The following is a 20,776-nucleotide window of genomic DNA, read 5'->3' as shown; positions in this document are numbered from 1 at the left end:
GAGTCCAGCAATCAATTACAGAAGTCTAGGTCAAGCTCTGCATTGAAATAGTTGCATTTTCTCCAGAGTTTGCCATAGATGTCTGAAAAAAGTCTTGTTTTTTTATCTTTCTGTTTTATATGTTCAAATGTGGTTTCCAGGAACAATTTTTTTGGAGATAGACATTTTAATTTTAGTGAAGTAGGTCTTGTTTGCATCAAGTATGCCCCTCAGTTTCTGTATCATCAGCAGTCTAATTCATTGGCAGCTTTAATACTTGTTAGTGTTGATGCCCTACAAAACGTTTATATTGCATCAATTTACCAAAATAATAACTGACACCTAGAACAGACAACAACGATGTGTGTCTAGAGTATTAAGAGGAAAATGATTTCATTGCAGAGGCAGCTTTGATGAAGCCACCTCCAAGTTCTGTGTTGCTTGTGTGACAGAAGCATTTGATTACCTGCATCGACTGGGTATTATCTACAGAGACCTGAAACCAGAAAACTTAATTCTAGATGCTGAGGGTTATCTTAAATTGGTAAGACAAATTCTATAACTTAAGTATCATATGAGATATTTCTAAACACAAAGTTGTGTTATAATTGCAATTTTCTTTTACTTTTGGTACACCTGTTATTTTCACTTTGGGAGATGTGGCCTTTGAAATTGGCACAATTAACACAGGGAGCAGCGTTACAAGCACATTCTTTTGGGCCTAGGAATTTAATATTTCAACCATATTTGTGACTCCTACTAAGGATTCTCATAATAGTGTGCCTTTAAAACTGGACTTTGTTAGTAGTTTTGTTTAATAATTTTAAGTAGGTTTTAATCAATTCCTGCTACATATAGGGATTGGCTATAAGGAACAAGGAAAGAAGATTGTATGGCTCCTGCCCCCTGATGTCCACTGTCTATGTACGGAGAAAAGATACACATGTGCATGTTAGTTATTTTTTTGAAACCTTTCTAGGCGATTCGAAAGTACAACCGGGGTTGAGAATCACACCATGAGACTATAGACTCCTTGAGGACAGAGACTCCTTGCTATCCATCTTTGTAATCCTCAAATGCCTAACATGCATCCCCTTGCATGTCACACCACAGAAAAAAGATGCTCCCAGTCACATAAACTGCTTTCAGTGCAAAACTATAAGAGAACTGGGCAGTCAAAACTGAGGAGAAACCCAGGCCCTTTGGGCCTCAGGAGGGAACTCCATCAGGATGGGAAACCCAGGCTGAGTTTTTCTGAGTCCCTTCCGTCAGTACTTCAAGGTCATTAAACCATCTCTAAACTTAACATTTACAAAGATATTAAAAGTTTCTCACATCAGAACTTTTATATGGAAATAATAATAGCTACCATTTAATGAGCAGTTTACTATGTGTAAAGCTACTATGCTAAACATTTTGCAATTCATATATTTAACAATTGATGAAATAGGTTTTATCATCTACATGTTACAGTGTGTAATTTAGTGTTAGGAATTAAATTTATTATGTGGAATTGCTAAGCGGTTTCTCTCTATAGTAAAGGAGCAAAATAAGTCCTTTCATGTGAAATCTGGCTAACTTCCAGGAAACATTTTGATCCATTCAAGCTTTATTTTATCCATGAAAGACAGCTTTGAGAACTGATGAGGTACTGACACAAGGCCTCAATCACTCTTCTTTACAATTCCTTCATTTGCTATGCCTTTTACAGCTCTTTAGGGAAAGCTTTTGGAATATTCTAGAAGTAAAACCTTGATGAAAGATGGAGACTATCCATTACATTCATTCCTCTTTTCTTAGCTGTTTTTAAAAAATCAAATTCTATATTCAGTATTTTTAGGCATAGAGGTCAATAAATATCCCTCCTATTAGCCATTGTTACCCATTAGCTAACTCTTTTGTCAATTAGCTAAATAAATAGTAATAACTAAAGCCTTTAGAGATTAAAAAGTGAATGTTGAATATTTCCATTTCTTGCTATATATCAAACTAGATGCACTGAAATTCTCTCACTACAGTATGTCTAAAAATACCGGATGGAACATGAAAAGCAGTATTACATGCATGGCTGAGTTTCTAAGGCAGCATTGGGATTCCTGTGAGGTGGGGAACCAAGCTCGAGCAATAGTGTAGGGTGGAACTCAAACACTGAAGCTGCTGTCTTGTGGGCACCCAGCAAGCCTAGGTGGCCTAGAGGTTTGATTTTAGTAGCTGCACTCTCTGGGAACAGGAGACCAAGTTTTGGACCTGGGCAGGGTGGGACGTTGACAGAGAACATTGCCCAGAGCCAGGAATCACACAGATTACGCTCTCAGAGAAACAGAAAACAAGGAAAAATATCTAATATTATAAAGACAGAATACATCTAAGAAAACATGCTTTTCTCATTATTGAGTTGGTAGAGGAACAAAAGAGTCTCTTCTAAGCATTCTTGGCCATGGGCTGGTCTTCATGGAGGTTGGGTGCCAAGTCTTCAAGGGTGAAAAAACCCAAACAAGAATTTAAATGAAAATGGAACCATCTTGGTAGCATGCCCAGGTTTCCAAGAATCAATGTATATTCTCTCTGGAAAATGTACTCTCAACTCAGGATGCAAAGAATTCCCAGAGATAAAGTTCCAGGGAACATGAGTTCACATTTGAAAAAATAATTTAAAAAAAGTATGAGGAAAAAAAAAGTACCATGAGCATTATGTGGGAGGCATGTAAATACCTCATGTATTAATCAGATACAGAATGTAAAATAAATACATCTAATGCCTTTTTAAAATAAGAGAGGGAATAACAAATGAGAAAGGAACAAAGACTCTCAAAAAAGATCTAACAGGCTTAGAAAAAAAACTACCGAGTAAAACTTCTGTTAAGAAATTGGGGCCAGCCCGGTGGTGCAGCAGTTAAGTTCATGCACTCTGCTTCAGCAGCCTGGGGTTCGCAGGTTTGGGTCCTGGGTGCGGACCTATGCACTGCTCATCGAGCCATGCTGTGGCGGTGTCCCATATAAAGTAGAGGAAGATGGGCACAGGTGTTAGCCCAGGACCCATCTTCCTCAGTAAAAAAGAGGAGGATTGGCAACAGATGTTAGCTCAGGGCAAATCTTCCTCAAAAAAAAAAAAAGAAATTAAGAACATAATTGAAATTAAATATTCAGTGGAAGTTTTCATTAATAGTGGAGTAGCTTGGGGGCCAGCCTGGTGGCGTAGTGGTTAATTTCGCACGCTCTGCTTCGGCAGCCTGGGGTTCACCAGTTCAGATCCCGGGCATAGACCTACACACTGCTTATCAAGCCACACTGTGGTGACATCCTACATATAAAGTAGAGGAAGATGGGCACGGATGTCAGCCCAGGGCCAATCCTCCTCAGCAAAAAGAGGAGGATTGGCAATGGATGTTAGCTCAGAGCTAATCTTCCTCACGAAAAAAAATAGTGGAGTAGCTTGCATTGGGCTATACTTCTTACTGAGATTAATTATAATGTATGTATAAAAATGTGTGAAGCCATTGGAGAGCAACAAAAAATAGACATTCAAACCTTGGAAAAAGGGAACCACGCTGGGTGAAAAATCCACATTGATACAGCTGTTTACAGCTGTTCATTTCAGGATACTCCTTATTGTATAAGGCATGTGGGGTAAACCTTTAGTTAACATCATACTTACCAGTGAAATATTGAACATTTTTCCATTAAATTGTGAACAAGGCGAGAATTTTTCTCTTATCACTTTTTTATTGTAGCAGAGGTCTTAGCAAATGAAATAAACCAAGGAAATGAAATGAACAGCCAGAGATCAGAAAGGAAAAACTTACCTGTCTTTATTTGCAGACAACATAATTGTTTATATTCAAAAGCCTAAAGAATCTATCAGAAAATTACTAGAGAGAATAAGTAAATTAAGCCTTATTACAGGTACAAAATCAATATACCAGTAAAAATTCTATTTTTATATACTAACCATAAATATTTATAAATAAACTAAAAATATCATTTATAATAACATCAAAAATTATAAAATAAATTTGATTAAATCTAATGTGTAAAACCTCTACATTGAAAATCACAAAATATCACTGAGAAAAAATAACTAATGGTAAGCTATGCTATGTTTATAGATTGGATAACTCAATATTTGATAAGATGTCCATTCTCTCCAAATTGATCTACAGATATAAGGTTATTGCAATAAAAATTGAAGCAGCCACATTTTTAGAAACAGACATTTATTCTAAAATTTACACAGAAACACAGTGTTTAGAAGAGTTAATAACCACTTTGAAAAGAGAAGAAGAAAATTGAGAAATTTATGATATCTGGTAGCTACAGTAATCAAGGCAGTGTGATAATGGTGTAAGGATAGACAAATACCTTAATCTAACAGAATAAAGTCCAGAAATAGACGTATGCAGTCAACTGATTTTCAGCAAAAGGAGAAAGGCTGGTCTTCTCAACTGCGTTGCTGACACAACTGGGTATGCGATTGTGGGGAAAAAAAAGAACTTGACTCCCAACTCACACTATATACAAAAATTAATTCAAGATGGATCATAGACCTATAAAGCATCCAGAAGTAAAAATGTTGGGAAATATCTTCACAACCTGGGGTAGGCAGAAATTTCTTAGAACACAAATAGCAGTAATCTTAAAAAGTTCAGGCTGCTATAACAAAAATATGGTAGACTGGGTGGCTTAAACAACAAACATTTATTTCTCACAGTTTTGGAGGCTGGGAAGTCCAAGATCAAGGTGCTGGTAGATCTGGTATCTGATCAGGGCTCACTTGCCAGCTTGTAGACAGCTGCCTTCTCACTTCTTCCTATGGGAGAAATGGAGAGACAGAGAAGGAGGGAGAGAGAGGGAAAGTGCTCTCCTGTCTCTTCTTATAAGGGCACTAATCCCCTCATGAGGGCGTTACCCTCATGACCTAATTACCTCCCAAAGGCCCTACCTCCAAATACCATCACACTGGGGATTGGGATTTCAACATATGAATTTTGGTGGGACACATACATGCAGTCTATAATAATTGGATTTCATCAAAATTAAAAACTTCTGATCATTTATACATCTTATATGTGTAAACAGAAGTTATATGTATAACTTCTGATCTGTTATACATTGTTAAGAAAATGAATGGTCATGCCATAGACTGGGAGAAAATATTTGTAATATATATTTATATGACAAAGGACTTGAATGTATCCTGAAGTATATAAAGAACTCCTACAGCTCAATAATAAAAAGACAACCCAGTTATGAAAAAAATAGTCAAAGATCTTGAAAAATCACTTCACAAAAGAAGACATAGGAATGATCAATCAATAAGCCGTATCAGTAGTCATCAAGGAAATACAAATTAAAACCACAAAAAGATACCGTTTCACACCCACTACAATGACCGTGATTTAAAAGATTGCCGATACGACATGTTGGTGAGATCATTCTCCTAAATTTCTAGTGGGAAAGGAAAATTGTAAACCATTTGAAGAATAGTTTGTCAGTTTCTCACAGAGTCAAACATACTCCTATTCTATGACAAGAAATTCACTCCCTGGTAGATGTTCCACTCCTTGGTATTTATCCAGGAAAATTGAAATCATGTCTTCAAAAATCTTGGGCAAGAATGTTTATAACAGCTTTATTCCTAAAAGCCCCAAATCCGAAACAGCCCAAATACCCATCACCAACTGACTGTATAAACATATAGTAGTCCATTCAGCAATGGAATTCTGCTCAGCAGTATAAAGGAGTGAATTATTGCAAGCAACAATGTGAGTGAATTTCAAAAACTATGTTGGGCAAAAGATGCCAGTCACAAAAGAGTGGCTTCTATATGATTACATTTATTGACGTTCTAGGATAGATGGTAGAAATCAATACAATGGTTGCCTCTGGGAGGGGCATTTGGCTGGAAAGAGGCATGAGGGAACTTTCAGAGATAAGGGGAGTGTCTATTTCTTGACCGTATGGTGGTTGTGGTTATGTGAGTATAACCTGCACCAAAATTCAATGAACTATACACCAAAAATCTGTGCATTTTATTGCTTGTAAATTATACTTCAATTTGAAAAATGTAGTAGATTAAATAGCAGATGATTCACATATAAAATCAGTGAACTGAAAGATAAACTTAAGTAGTTTACACAGAATGTATCATAGAGACACAAATAGGTGAAAAATAAGAGAACTGAGGCAACTTGGAGAATAGAGTGAGAAGATCTTAAAATGTTTAATTGGAGTCCAAGGTAAAAATAATATAGAAAATGAGGGAAACAGTATTTAAAGAAATAATGGCTGAGACTTTTCCAGAAATTATAAAAAGCACCAATCATCAGGTAAAGGAATCCCAACAAATCCCAACTGAGACAAATTGTATTTATTGTAGTTCCTATCTTTGTATAAAAAATCACTCCAAAATCTAATGGCTTAAAACAACAAGAGTCATTTATGGCCTCTTACAGTTTCTGTGGGTCAGGAGTTTGGGAGTGGTTCAGCTGGGTGGTTGTGACTCAAGGTCTCTCATGAGGTTTCAGTCACGTGTTGGCTGGGGCTGCAGTCACATGGAAGCTTGACTGGCCTTGACTAGGGCCGTCCAGATCCAAGGGGACTCACTTATATGGCTGGCAAATTGATGCTGCTATTAGTTGGGCACCCTTAATTCTTTTCCACGTGGACCTCTTTATGGTTTGAATGTCCACATGGCATGACAGCTGGCTTCTCAAAGAATGAGTCATCCAAGAGACAGAGGAAAAGCTGCAGTGTCTTTTAAGACCTACTCTCAGAGTTATATATGGTCACTTCTCACTGTATTCTGTTGGCCACACAAGGCCAGCTCTGATTATTGTGGGAGGGGACACCTCTGAATACCAGGAAGAGTGCATCATTGGGGCTATCTTGAGTTTTGGCCATTGTAGTAGAAAAGTACCGAACAGAAACAAAAAGAAAGTTTTAAAAGCTATCAGAGAGAAAAGACAGTTTACATATAAGGGAATAAGAATTAGGCTTTCAATCGACATCTCTATACCTACAATGGAAGCCAGAATGCAGTGGAATAATATGTTAAAATTTCTGAGAGAAAATAACTGACAACTTGAATTACAAATCCAGGGAAACTGTCTTTCAAGAAGGGTGAAATAAAGGCATTTTGAAACAAAGATAAAGGGTGCTTACCACCTACATACAAAGGATGTGCTTAAGGGAGGTGAAAAATGATCCCTGATGAAGGGTCAGAGATGCAACAGGGAGTGGTGACCATAGAAAAATGGTAAACATGTTGTTAAATCTTATAAAATTATGATATAATGTAATTATCATTCTACTCTATAATGTTAAAAATGAGAAAATGCTAAATAATTGAATAGCAGCAGCATGTAAACTGAGTTAGGTGTAATTAGAATTAAAGTAGGAGAAAATGTCAGTCATTTTAAGATAAGGCAGCAAAGGAGAAAAAGGAAACCTAGAGAACAATCAAAGAGAAAGCACAAATTGAGAGTAGAAAGAAATCTCACATATGTAAATAGATAACACCCCAGATAAAAAACAGTGATTGTCAAATAGATTTAAAAAATAAAAATCAGTTATATGATGTTTACAAGAGACAGACCTAAAATATGAGGATGCAGAAAGATTGAAATTAAAAGGATAGAAAAAGATATGTCTGAGAAATATTCAACAAAGTTAAATGCAGGTTTCATTATGTTGGTATCAGGGAAGAAGTATTACTAGAGATAAAGAGACCAAGATGATAGAAAAATCCTGATCTTTTATTTACCTACTAAAATGCTTCAAAAATAAGAAGCAGAATTTGACAGAACTAGTATGGAGAAATGAACAACTGTAGGAAATTGTAATACACCTCTCAGAAATTGATAGACCATCCAGACCAAAAGTCACTAAAGCTTTAGAAGATGTGTGCAACACAATTAATAAACTTGATCTAATAAGCTTATAGAATATTGTTCCCAATAGTTGGAGAATACACATTAATAAAATTTGATCATATACTGGGCCATTAAGCAAGTTGCAGCACATATCAAAAATAGCAGTTGCGCTGTCAGCTGGCAGCCGGCGGAGCTGCTTCCACTGAGGGTTTCTGAGGGAATTGTAGTAGAGGTGGGGGCGGGGGGGATGCGTGGTTACAGCGCAGAAGGAATGCACATCTGGGTGATGGACACTGGCCAGACCAGCCTTGGACACCAAGTCTTTGAGGATGAAAAACTCCTTAAAGGGATGACCTTGGCCTCATTCTACAAATTTTGATAAGTGGTATTTTCTTCTTTCTTCATCATTTCTTGGCCATATCTCTGAGGGATCAGATATCTAAGGATAACAAGTAAGGAAAGGTGTTTTTTCCAGCAAAGAACAACCAGTGAAAGCCTGGGAAAAAGACCTAAGTAAGAGAAAGGTCTGGATTTTCAGTGTCTCTCCAGAGGCTGTAGAGTTATGCCCTTCTGTGATAATTATACAGGATGAGTTTGTAGTGAGGGATGAAGACCTCGTTCTGCACTTCTTCCCCAATTCATGATTGAGATTGCCAGCCTGATTTGTTCCTAAATGGACTTCATGTGGTCCAAGCTGTCTCCATCAGGAAAGACACTGGGTGGAGATTAAGGATTAGCAGATATTATTAAAGGACCATGAAGACTTTCACATCACTATCTCTCACCTGCCCATCCAATTATTTCCTAAATCTTTCTCCATTTTCAAGGCCAAGGAGATCTGATGAAGGTAGTAATGGTTAAGAGTCTTTCTTCTGGTTATCATGAATGAATCAAGGACAACATTAAGATGTAGGGCAGTACTTAAAGAGTTTAAAGAAAAATCCACCTTGTTCTCAACCCAAGCAGAATTTATATAGTAGCTAGCCTTCTTGGGGTTACTCAGGAGAAAACTTGGTTGTAATCCAATAAATCTCAACTGTCACATCAATAAACATTCTATATGATTGTGCTATTGACTCATGTGAGTAACACACCTCATGTGGTAACAAAGCAACTTAATCTTGCTTATTGAGTATTATATAAGAAAATACAATGTAAAACATATTATATATTGATATTGTTACCCGCTTCTTTATGCTCTATCTGCCCCTCACTGATAGCCCCAAGATGGCAGAAACTGTGCTGAGCATATAAGAATGGAGGAAAGGTCAAGGAGGCAGCATCCTCCTCACTCCCCAAATAGAAACATAAGGGTTTTGTTCACTGATATTAATGTATTTAAGGTAGAAATCAGTAACAAAACCACTAACAAAAGTCATAACTCTTCTCATTGGAATTTTAAGGATATTTCAAATAACTCAAGGATCATTGAAGGAGAAATTTTAGTGAATATTATAAAACAGAGTTGCACAATAGAGAATACTACACATCAACACGTGTGGGTTGCAACTAAAATGATAGTGAGAGTAACGCTTATAGCCTTAAATGTTTCAACTAGGAAGCAAGAAAGATTAAACATTAATGAGCTAAGCATCCAACTTAAGCAGATGGAAAAGGGGGAAACAAAATAAAACCAAAGAAAAGAGAAGAAAAAAAATAAATTTAAGAACATGAATTAATAAAATATAAAATAAAAGAGATCTGGAGCCAAGGGTTGATATTTTGAAAAGACTAATAAAATTAACAAACTGTGGAAATACAGATCAAAAGAAAAAGAGAAGAGGTACAGGTAAATACTATTACAAATGAACGTAATTACAGTTAAAGCAAAGATTTACATGGATTCGAAAGTACTTGGGCAACTCTACTCCTATATTTGAAATATATATCTATTTATATATATGTAGTGTATATTTACATATATATTTATATATGTATTTATATATATATATGTAGTCAAGTTCTGGTGAGAGCTCTCTTCCTGGTTTGCAGAGCTCTCTTCCTAGTTTGCAGACAGCTGTCTTCTTGCTGTGTCCTCACATTGGCAGAGAGAGAGAGATCATTCTTCTTGTGTCTCTTTTTGTAAGGGCACTAATCCCATTCTTGAGGGCTTTACCCTCAGACCTAATCATCTCCCAAAGGCCACGCCTCCAAATATTATCACATTGGGGTTAGAGCTTCAACATAGGAATTTTGGAGGGACACATTCAGTCCCTAGCACACCAAAGCCAGAGAATTTACTCCAAGGATTTATATTAATCTTATGCAAATTCTTTCAGAAAACAGTAAAAGATAAAATTTCCATCTTATTCTGTGACGTTAGTATAAACTTGATTCTCCAAAGGAAACTCCTAAGGAAGGCAAATTAATGTCCAATCTCACTCGTAAGTTTAGTGCAAAAATCATAAGCAAAATATTAGCAAACTGAATACTGCAATGAATACATATTATAACAATGCATCATAACAAGGTTAGATATATATCAGGAATGCAAGCATAGTTTAACATTAAAAATTTTACTAAACCAAGTCACCACCTTAATACATTAAAAAAGAAAAACAATTATATAATCACCTCAATAAATGAACAGAAAATTTGATACGTGTCTACATTCAGTTATAATAAAATCTCTTAGCAAACCAGAAGTAGAAATAAGTTTTATTAACCCAATGACAGGTACCTAAAAAAATTTGGAGCAAACACTGTAAATAATGATGAGACATTAGAAGTATGCTCTCAAAAGCGGTATAAGCACTTCTATTCAATATTTTACTGGAGGTTCTACCCAATACAGTAAGATATAAATAAAATTAAAAGAAAGATTGGAATGTAAACAGCAAAACCTATTTTCCCATGTGATATGATTAACTCTATAGAAATTCAGAATGTAACAACCAATTATTAAAATTAAGTAGAGAGTTTAGTATGGTTGCTGGTGTAAAATTAATAATACGAGAACTCAGTGTATTTTTTAAATATCAGAAATATAGTTGATAAATTGGAATACAAATGCCATTTACAAAAAATAAAAATATAATACATATATTTATATAATATAAATAAAAATATAATGTATCTAGGAATAAATTAACAAAAATGTGGAGCTTTATTGAGAAACTTTTTTTTGCATTTAAAATGGGTGCATTTTATTGTAATTTATACTGTAATCAAGTTGACTTAAAAATCGATTAAAAATTAGTAAGAAGGGTTTTCGTGTGTTGTGCATGTAGTATCAGATGGTAATGTCAGAGGTTTGATGCTCCCTAGCACAGTCAGGCAGTGGGAATTACCTGACTTGTGCTACATCTCCGTTTGTTTTCCCTACTTAAATTAACTTATATCATTCGCACTTCTGATTTTGCTGTGGCATCTCTGATGTTTCCCTGCAGCCAGAAAGTTGACTTGAATTTTTTTTTTTAATTTTATTTCCTCCGCTTTTGCTTTTCTTTTATTTATTTATTTTAATTTTAATTTAATTTATTTTTTATTGCGGGAACATTTTATAACACTATATAAGTTTCAGGTGTACAACATTATAATTCGACATCTGTATATACTACAGCGTGCTCACCACCAAAAGTCTAGTTTCCATCCATCGCCACATAATTGACCTCCTTTACCAACATTTCGCCCTTGTCTCACCCCCGTTTGCCTCTGGTAACCACTGATGTGTTGTTTGCTTCTTTATTGAGAAACTTACACAAATTTATCAAAAGATATTAAAAGACCTACATTAATCGGTAATATTAGGCCTATTAAAGACATTAAAAAGACCTAAATTAATAGGCTCACTCCCTTTTCTTCTGAGAACAAAGCTAGACAACATAGCCCAGGCTTCTTTGTGGGTAGTGTAACCATATGGCGCAATTCTAGCTAGTGAAATGTGAGCTGCCATGCTGGGCACCACTGTCAGACCTGGGCTGATAGTGATCTGTGCAGGTGATCTCTGTGCAGACTTTCCAGCTTGTGGCCAATAAACAGAGCAGATTTGAAGTTGGCAAAGCCATAAGGTGGAAGGAAACTGTGTCCCTGAACCAGTGCTTGGAGGAGATCCTCCTGCTGCTGAGGGAAACCCATTATGTGAGGAAATAAATTAATGTAGAGTTTAAGCTTTTATACTTTCTTGGGTATGTTTGTTGCACTAGCTAGCATCACCCTAACTAAGAAAGATGTACTAGGTTTAAAAATAGGAAGACTCAACATTCTAAAGATATCAGTAGTCTCCAGAATGATCTACAGATTTGATACACTTCCAGTGGAATTCCAGCAGAGCTTTTCATGAAGCTTGACAAGCTGATTCTAAAGTTTATATAGACTCACCAAGGGCCAAGAATGGCCAGGACATTTCTGAAGGCGAGCAATAGGAACTCTTATACACTGCTGCTGGTGAAAGGGGTGGTAATATAGTACAATCCCTACGGAAAATAATTTGATAATAGGTAGTGAAGTTGAAGATATCACATCTTTGACCCAGAAATTCTACCCTCTTACACATGTTCACTAGGTAACATGAAAAATGATGTTAACAGAAGCATTTTTGTGATCGCACACAATTAGATACTAGACAAATGTCCATCAAGAGCATAATGGACAGAAAAAATCATGGCATGTTAATCCAATGGTGTATGACAGCAGTGAAAATAAATGTACTACAGTAAGGATTAAATTTACAAATATGATTTTAAGTAAAAAAAGGCAATTTGCCCAAGAATAGATATGATAAGATTTATCTAAAATTTTTTAAAATGAGAACTATATGTTATTTAAAGTTATTAGATATATGATAAAATTAGAAATGAATGCAAGCAAATGATAAACACAAAAGTCAGGGTGATGGTGACCTCTTGGCAGTGGGCAGGAGGACACTCTGGGAGGAGCACATAGGGCTTCCGCATTGGTTCTAATTATTAAATTGGTGGTGGGTACAGGGGTGTTTTTATTCTCATGCTTTATAACTTGCATATATGTCACATTATTTTATATGTATCAAGTATTTCCTAACTTGAAAACTAAAAGTAATCATCGGCTCCAACTATATTTGTTTTTGCCAGACCATTATTAGCTGTACTTAGTAAGTGACAGTTTAGCTTTTCCCACCAATATGCCTAACATATGTTCCTTCTTTTCCCTTAAAATCTTTCACTTCCTCATCAATTGACCTATAATGGGAAGGTTCCCTTTGAAACCTGGTTCAAGTCTTACTTACCTCAAGTATCCATGACCTTCTTAAACTTTAATTTTCTCATCTTTAACATTGGAACAATAGTCCCTAGCTCACAAAGTTGTTGTGAAGATTATACATATACATATACATGTATATGTATCTTATTGAAACTGGTGTTAACAGTTATCTCTTCATTCAGATTTTTTCATCAAACGTGTTGAACACCTGCTGTATTATAAATGCTGTAGGGGGTACAAGACAAATAGGATATAGTGCCTCTCCTCATTTATTCACACACAACTAGACGATGCTGCCATATGGGATGTAATCATGGAATATAAACAGTGTTAAAGAACCTCATAGGAGAAAGGAATTGGTTCTGTAAATTCAAGGAAGGCTTCAAAGAGATGGTGGCATATGACATGAGCTTCCAACAGTTTTCTCAGTTTGTTCTTATATATACAAAGCTCCTCTTCATCTTGCCTACTTTCTACTAAACACTCTAAGTGTTTCAGGTGCATCACCGCACCCCCATGAAGAAAGGGCGTTGCTATGAAAGACTCATCCATCCCAAACGTTAGCCTCTCGCACTCTCCCTTCCACCCAGTGGAAGCCGTCCACGGTTGCCTGTTTCAGTGGAAGGACGTTAGTATCACAAGGACATGAAATCATCTTTGGTTGTTGGTAGACAGGATAAACAGATTCCATTTTACCCTTGTCTAGACTTGGGCAAAGAAAGTGCCCTAGAAATGCCACATAAATATTTTTTTGGAATTTTATGTCTCCATGAATCATCTGGCTTAATGAGACTGGTCATTTTATATCCATTTTTTATGTGACCAAGAGAACCAATATCTGACAAATTCACTGACCCAGAGAGAAACTTCTGGGAAAAAGCTAATACTTACTGGACACCAGCTCCAGCAAGCCACAATGCTAATTTTTCTATTTCTGAATGATGCAATCATCACTGCAGATTTAGAAGCATCTGAAAGCCTTATAGTTTATTAAAATCTTTGGAGACAATGTTTTTAAGCTTTCAGCATAATGTAAGCTGTCTTTAATACTGAGAATTTAACCTGTGTGAGGCTTCTCCAGAGATGATTCTTGAAAGCTCAGTTTTGCCAGTAGAGTTTAAAAAGAAACGGGGGGGGGGCTATTTTCTTTCTAGAATGATCCCTTTAAAACATTAGTCGAACCATGCATACCCCTTCTCTTAATCTCCAATGGCCTCTTAGAAAAAAAAATCTGAAGTTCTTTCTGTGGCTTACCAGACCACTACATAATCTGCCTTCACTTCCTGCCTCTCTTCCCCTCACGCACTGTGGCCTAGCCACAGTGGCCTTCTTTCCTTCCTTGAACATACCACGCATGTTCCCAAAGGCCTTTGCGCCAGCTCTTCCACTGGCAGAATCACTCTGGCTCAGATATTTACAGAGCTCTCTTTCTTATTTCACTCAGATTTCTGCTCAAATGCTACTTCAAGGGACTTTTCCTGATCACTCTATTTAAAGTACCATTCATGCTGATCTCTGCCTTATGTTTCTTCATAGCATATGTCACTATCTGGTGTTATTATGTATGATGTTATATTTTTTTGCTTGTTCTCCTCATTCTCTTCAATGTAAGCTCTAAGAAGAGAGGGGCTTTGTCTGTATCCTGGTGCTTGGTCATAGTGGTATTCAATAAATATTCATTGAATGAATAAAAGAAGGAACTTACATTTCTGTTGCCTAGGATAGATAGAGTTAAAAAAAGACTGAGGCTTCGAGGTAATATCCATGGTGGTACAAGACAGAGGTAGTGTGAATTTTTCTAGAAAATACACAGAACTTGACGTCAGAAGATCTGGGGTCTTCTGTACTAGGCACATGACTTTGGATAGGGCCAAGTGTCAATTTCCTCTGACCAAATGAATTAGACTAAAGTTCATAAGATCAAAGGAGATAAAGAAAGTAGTAAGTTTTCATAAATCTTAATAGAATTTTTGCCATCTCTTTGGGCCAATATATGAATATTACAAAAGCAAAACCAAATTAAAACTTACCACTTTCAGAGCTAGAAAAACTCTTCTAAATGTTTAATGAACTTTAAGTCATCTTTAAAAGGAAAACAAATGCAATGAAAAAAATGAGTCAAAAAGCTGTTATAAGACAACAAAATATAATATTTCCATATATTCATTCATATAAATGCAGTTATGAGCATTGTTTTCTTGTCTCTTAAATTTCAGTCTTTATAACATTAGTATTTTCATATTGGTTCTTTCTCTAAGGAATAAGTAGAAATGCTAATCTCAGCTGGTTACAAATTTTAATTTCATAGTATCCCCAGCCATCTCTTAGATATAATCTTTGAGTCATTCTGTGTAGATAAAACAGTAAAAGCCTACTTCAAATAAGGTTGTTTAAATTTCCTTTTTCTAATAAAGAAATGCTTGCTGTTGTGTGATAAATACTAAAAAACATTAGTAGAAAGGCAGATTTCTAAAAGATTTATTTAAGGTGAAATGAAGATTTTAAATATTAATATTTGAATAAATAAGTGAGGGCTAGATTTTATAGTTCGGTAACTCATGCTTTTTTAGGTGAGGGCTTATTTTGATATGTTAGCCTTATTTAGTTTTTTAACCAAGATTGTTGCCATATTATTGAGATAGTCCATGCGTAGTGAAGCTATTAAAATGTGCATGTTGAAGCCCAGGTATAGCTTGTGTGTCTGTTTACTTGAAGGAGATAGAGGGCAATTTTATTAAAAGAATATCTGTATATATTGGAGATGAAAAATACATGCTAAACAGCCGCTGTGGAAGGAAATAAACTGTTTGGCTTGCGGGGTAGGATTTCAGTCGTAGACACTGCCTCAATTCAATGAGCGGGTCTTCTGTTGCTCCGACCTTCTTTCTTCTCTCTATTCTGTGCGCAGAGTTCATTGAATAGAGTCTCAGAGAAGGGGAGGGGCCTATTCTGAAAAGACAGATGAGGGTAGCACCAATTCGTTACCCCAAGAGAGTTCCCAATCGTCAGTCAAGGCCAAGTTCCTAATGACATCTTCCCCAAACATCTTCTCACTAATGTTGCAGAAGTACATGTTTTTTGGCCCTCTGAGTTTACACTTTGCATAATCTTCTACTGTATCACGTGATATAACGTTAATCAGGTATGTGTAAGTATTGCCAACACTCTGAGCTTCTCCTAGTCAACTCTGTATCTGTAAGCCTAGCACCTGGCCTATACTGGATGCTGACTATCTTTTCAGAATAAATAAGTTAATGCAGGTGCTATCCACCACCCACCTCCCTGAGAAGGACTGAAAGTGTACAGAGCCCAGCCAAAGCTGAGATGGGATGATCCTGGGCTTTTTCTTTGGACTGCCAAAATTTAAAGGGTGCAAACCTTATGCGTATGGTTTTTAAAGGCTGTCTAGAATTTTAAGCCCCCCTTCTCAACAATAGTCCCTTTCCAAACTCTCAATTCTGCTATTATTTTTCCTTTTATGATGGAGCTTGAAGTGCACAAGTCTCCATCACTTCCCCCTCTTCTCCTCTTCCCAATGATTACCACCATTGATTTGAAAATTATTTGTCTGCTTGCCCTGCACTTCACATTTGTTGTTACTAAACCATTCCTCTTGTCTTTTAGCGGCCATGGGCATAGAGGTGTGTTCATGGAACTTTCTCCATTATAACTAGATTTACACCTGGCCCTGCAAAAGAATAAATGAGAGGGTCAGTGTGTGTGTGTGTGTGTGTGTGTGTGTGTAGTGTGAAGGGGAGGGTGGAGGTGTAGAAAGAAGATTGGAGAAGTTAGGGGGAGACTTAAAGAAGAACATGAATTTTATGGTCTCTGAAAATTTCTTTGACATTCTTTTCCAGGTTGACTTTGGATTTGCTAAGAAAATAGGATCTGGACAGAAAACATGGACATTCTGTGGAACTCCAGAGTATGTAGCTCCTGAAGTCATTCTTAACAAAGGACATGACTTCAGTGTGGATTTTTGGTCCCTGGGAATTCTGGTGTATGAGCTCCTAACAGGCAAGTAAGTGCCTCCAAGTTGTGTCCAGTCTCTTCTTCAGAGAAGGGCAAAAATAACTTAGTAATGATAAAATATGTAACTTAAGAGCTTAACATTTTAATTAAACGTGATGCCTTTTCCTCTTTACCTTATTTCACATAACATGGAGAAAAGATGCAGGAAGGTGCAGGAAAGGAGTACAGAATTGCTATGGGTTACCTAAAATGGCAAGGCCTGTTATTGTAGATAACATATTAAGTGTGTGAAGGTTTTGGTAATCCATCATAAGAATAAGAAAAGGAACTGAGGTTGTAGGCTGTTATTATTTCATCTTGTATATATTTTTTTAATTGAGCAAATAGCAATCATGAAATCCATTGATCAATTAAACTAAGTTTAACATATTCTTCCATCTTCCCAATAAATCATTAACCAGAAATGCTAAGAGAAAGCAACATTGCTGGATTTAAATTTTAATCCCCTGTCAACTGCTTTCTAGAGGTGCTAATGAACAGAGACAAGACACAGCAGGAGTTTTAGCAGTTAAAATTGAATCGTCATTCCTGAAGAGATTAAAGGGCTGCGTTAATGAATCCAAGACCTCATATATTCAACACGAGTGCACACATGCACACACACACACACACACGCACTTATATACACACTTGCACGTACACGTATATAGGCTATATGTAATATCACACATTTGTAAAGCATTTTTACAGTTTATGAAGCACTTATATGTATATTCTCTAGTTTAGTTTTTACAAACTTGTGTGGAAGTTAAAGCAGGAATTTTTATTATTATTTTATGATTTAAATTTTATAGATTAGAAAACTGGATAGAGAGCTACCTGCCTGAGATCAGGGATTTGATCACAGGTCTTCTGACTCTAAATGTGACATACTTTCCATTACATACCTGTGCCTTATATATATTTGTTTTTAATGTAATGCTTGACCACACACACACAGGATTCAGACCAGTTTTCTTTCCAGTTTTCTACCTCCATTCCTCATTAACTGATCTGATCATCCTCATAAAACTTTATAACCAAATATTCTCAGTCTTAATTTCAGGGAGGATTTGCATATGGAATGGCATAAGAAATACTGGAATGAGCCCATTGATGAGGGATTCAAGTTTCAACACATACTTTACAAAAAGAGAGTTTCATAGAATCTTCTTGAACTTTTTACACTACAAATTTCAATGTTATATTACCCCTGGCTACATTCTACTTCCTTGGCCACATGCATTGAGCAAACAGATAGGAAAGATTATTTTATATTATCTGTAATCATTTTCAAATATTCATGCTTAAGATTTTGAAGTAAAAAAGAGAAAAATTTCCAGACCATCATTCAGAGAGAAAGTTGCTTAAGGTCTTGGGACACAAGGAATTCTACTTCAAGAATCTGTTTCCTCATCCCTGGGAAATTTGTCAGCTGCATTTCTAAGAAATACATCATGGTTCCTGTAGGTCACTGGAGAATGTACATCTCAGTATTCTTCAGCTGAATCAATTGTTACAAGGAGTAGGGACATAAATTGAGGCAATAAGGAAGAGGGGGGAAAAAAGCCAATAACTTGGAGTTGCTAAAGTGGCCTTGAGCTGTCATAAAGAAGTTGAGAAATTGTTTTTGTAAAGGTTTTCAGGGTAGGGTGTGAGAAAAGTTAATGTTAAATGCCCTGAAGTTGAGAGAGTCAGGAGTAAATGAAAATGAGAAAAGAACTAAAAACAAAACACAACATAGTTGTAAATATATAAATAAGTTGAAAATACTATAGCAATGGTTTTGTTTCCTCCCTCATTTTTTTGACAGGTGAAATATAGATTATTGAGAAGTTGGTGCATCGGCCTTGTTTCAAGTTTATTACTAAGAGTGGGAACTCTCAATATCAAAAGGTCCCAAGCATGACCAAGATACAGTGGAGTAGTTCATGAAAGCCTTCTTTAATTTTCAAAAACTAAATGACACAATAGAATAGATTATTAAAGTGTTTTTAAAAGCAAAGCATATGCATTAAAATGTTATCTAAATTTAACGGTCAATTCCTAATGCTTTCTTACTCATCTTAGCAACACTTTCCGTGAAATACTTTCTTCACATGGCTCCTAGGACCTCTCTCTCTCATTTCTTTTCCCACACTGGTGGCCCCTTCTCAGTCTCCATTGCTGGGTCCTTCTCATTGTCCTGACCTCTCAACATTGGGTCAATTCAGTCCTTGATCTCTTTTCTACCTACTCACTCTCTTGGTGATATCATTGAGTCCTATGGCCATGAATACCGTCTGATGACTCCCCAGAATTATACCCCAAGATCTAACCTCTTCCCTGAATGCCAGACTCATAAATTCAACTGTCTGCTTAGCATCTCTATTTGGATATTCAAAACAACTCTTGAATCTCTTCTTCATATCCCGCTCTGCACTCTTGCACCCCCTACCCCCACCCTAGTCTTTCTTCTCTTGGTAAATGATAGCCCCGTTCTATAGGTCAGAACACTTTAGCACTGTTCTTGAATCCTTTCTTTCTCCCACACACTACGTTCACCCCATTAGCAAATTCTATTGGCTTTACCATCTAAATGGGTCCGGAATCCAACCCTGTCTCACCACCTTCGGTACTACCATCCCCTAGTCCAGGCTACCACGCCTTCCTTCCCCTACCACTAGCACCATCACAGTTTATTCTCCATACGTTTACAAAAAGTTTACTCTGGCTGCTATAAATTATATCATCTGACTCAGAAGATATTCCCAGGTCCTTACCATAACCCACTAGATCTATATGATGTTGCCCTCATCTCTTCTACCCCTCTCCTGCCTACTCACTTGAGAAACACTGCCCTCTTCAGGGTTCCAAGAACAATCCGTGCCCACTCCTGACTCATGGGCTTTGTATTGCTGGCTTGGAGTCCTTTGCCTACTGATAACCGTGTGGCTCATTCACTCCTTCTCTTCATTCATACTTCTGCTCAACCATCAATTTATGTGAGAGGCTTTTCCCATCCACTGTGGCTTAAAAAATCACACCTCTCTCTGTCACTCTCTGTCTCTTCCTTTATTTATTTATTTATTTATTTTTTTTTTTTTTGTGAGGAAGATCAGCCCTGAGCTAACATCCATGCTAATCCTCCTCTTTTTGCTAAGGAAGACCGGCTCTGAGCTAACATCTATTGCCAATCCTCCTCCTTTTTTTTCCCCAAAGCCCCAGTAGATAGTTGTATGTCATAGTTGCACATCCTTCTAGTTGCTATATGTGGGACGCGGCCTCAGCATGGCCAGAGAAGCGGTGCGTCGGTGCGCACCCGGGATCCGAAACCGGACCGCTAGTAGCAGAGCACGCGCACTTAACCGCTAAGCCACTGGGCCGGCCCCCTTTATTTTTCTTTTTAGTGATTATCACCACTTGACAAATTACCTGTATGTGTGTGTGTGTGTGTAATTTGTTAAGTGATATGAAATTATTTTCCAGCATATATCCAGATTTGTTATAAAATAACTAATGAGAGTGAGGGGAGTGAGGGAGAGAAAAAAAGAAGAAACTTAGTTGTAAATGTGTCTCAGATGCTGATCCCAGTGTCCTATTTTGGCTTTTCTCTAGCCCGCCCTTTTCTGGGATTGACCAAATGATGACCTATAATTTGATTCTCAAAGGAATTGAGAAAATGGATTTTCCCAGAAAAATATCAAGACGACCTGAGGATTTGATTCGGAGGCTTTGCAGGTGAGAATGACAAT

The 20,776-nt window shown here is 36.7% G+C and overlaps 1 protein-coding gene across 2 annotated transcripts in view; it reads left to right on the top strand.

Annotated features, from left to right (window-relative positions):
• PRKG2 (protein kinase cGMP-dependent 2) overlaps positions 1 to 20,776 on the top strand; it is a 103,001-nt gene that overhangs the window by 64,013 nt on the left and 18,212 nt on the right. For both annotated transcript variants that reach the window (XM_058547354.1, XM_058547352.1), the window contains exons 14-16: positions 382 to 523; positions 16,889 to 17,052; positions 20,640 to 20,762. In XM_058547354.1, coding sequence (XP_058403337.1) covers positions 382 to 523; positions 16,889 to 17,052; positions 20,640 to 20,762 — 429 coding nt within the window. The remainder of the gene's footprint in view (positions 1 to 381; positions 524 to 16,888; positions 17,053 to 20,639; positions 20,763 to 20,776) is intronic.

Source organism: Diceros bicornis, chromosome 8 (genome assembly GCF_020826845.1).
Source record: "Diceros bicornis minor isolate mBicDic1 chromosome 8, mDicBic1.mat.cur, whole genome shotgun sequence".
Taxonomy (NCBI): domain Eukaryota; kingdom Metazoa; phylum Chordata; class Mammalia; order Perissodactyla; family Rhinocerotidae; genus Diceros; species Diceros bicornis.
The sequence above is the reverse complement of the archived record's forward strand: the minus strand, read 5'-3'. Positions and strand labels throughout refer to the sequence as shown.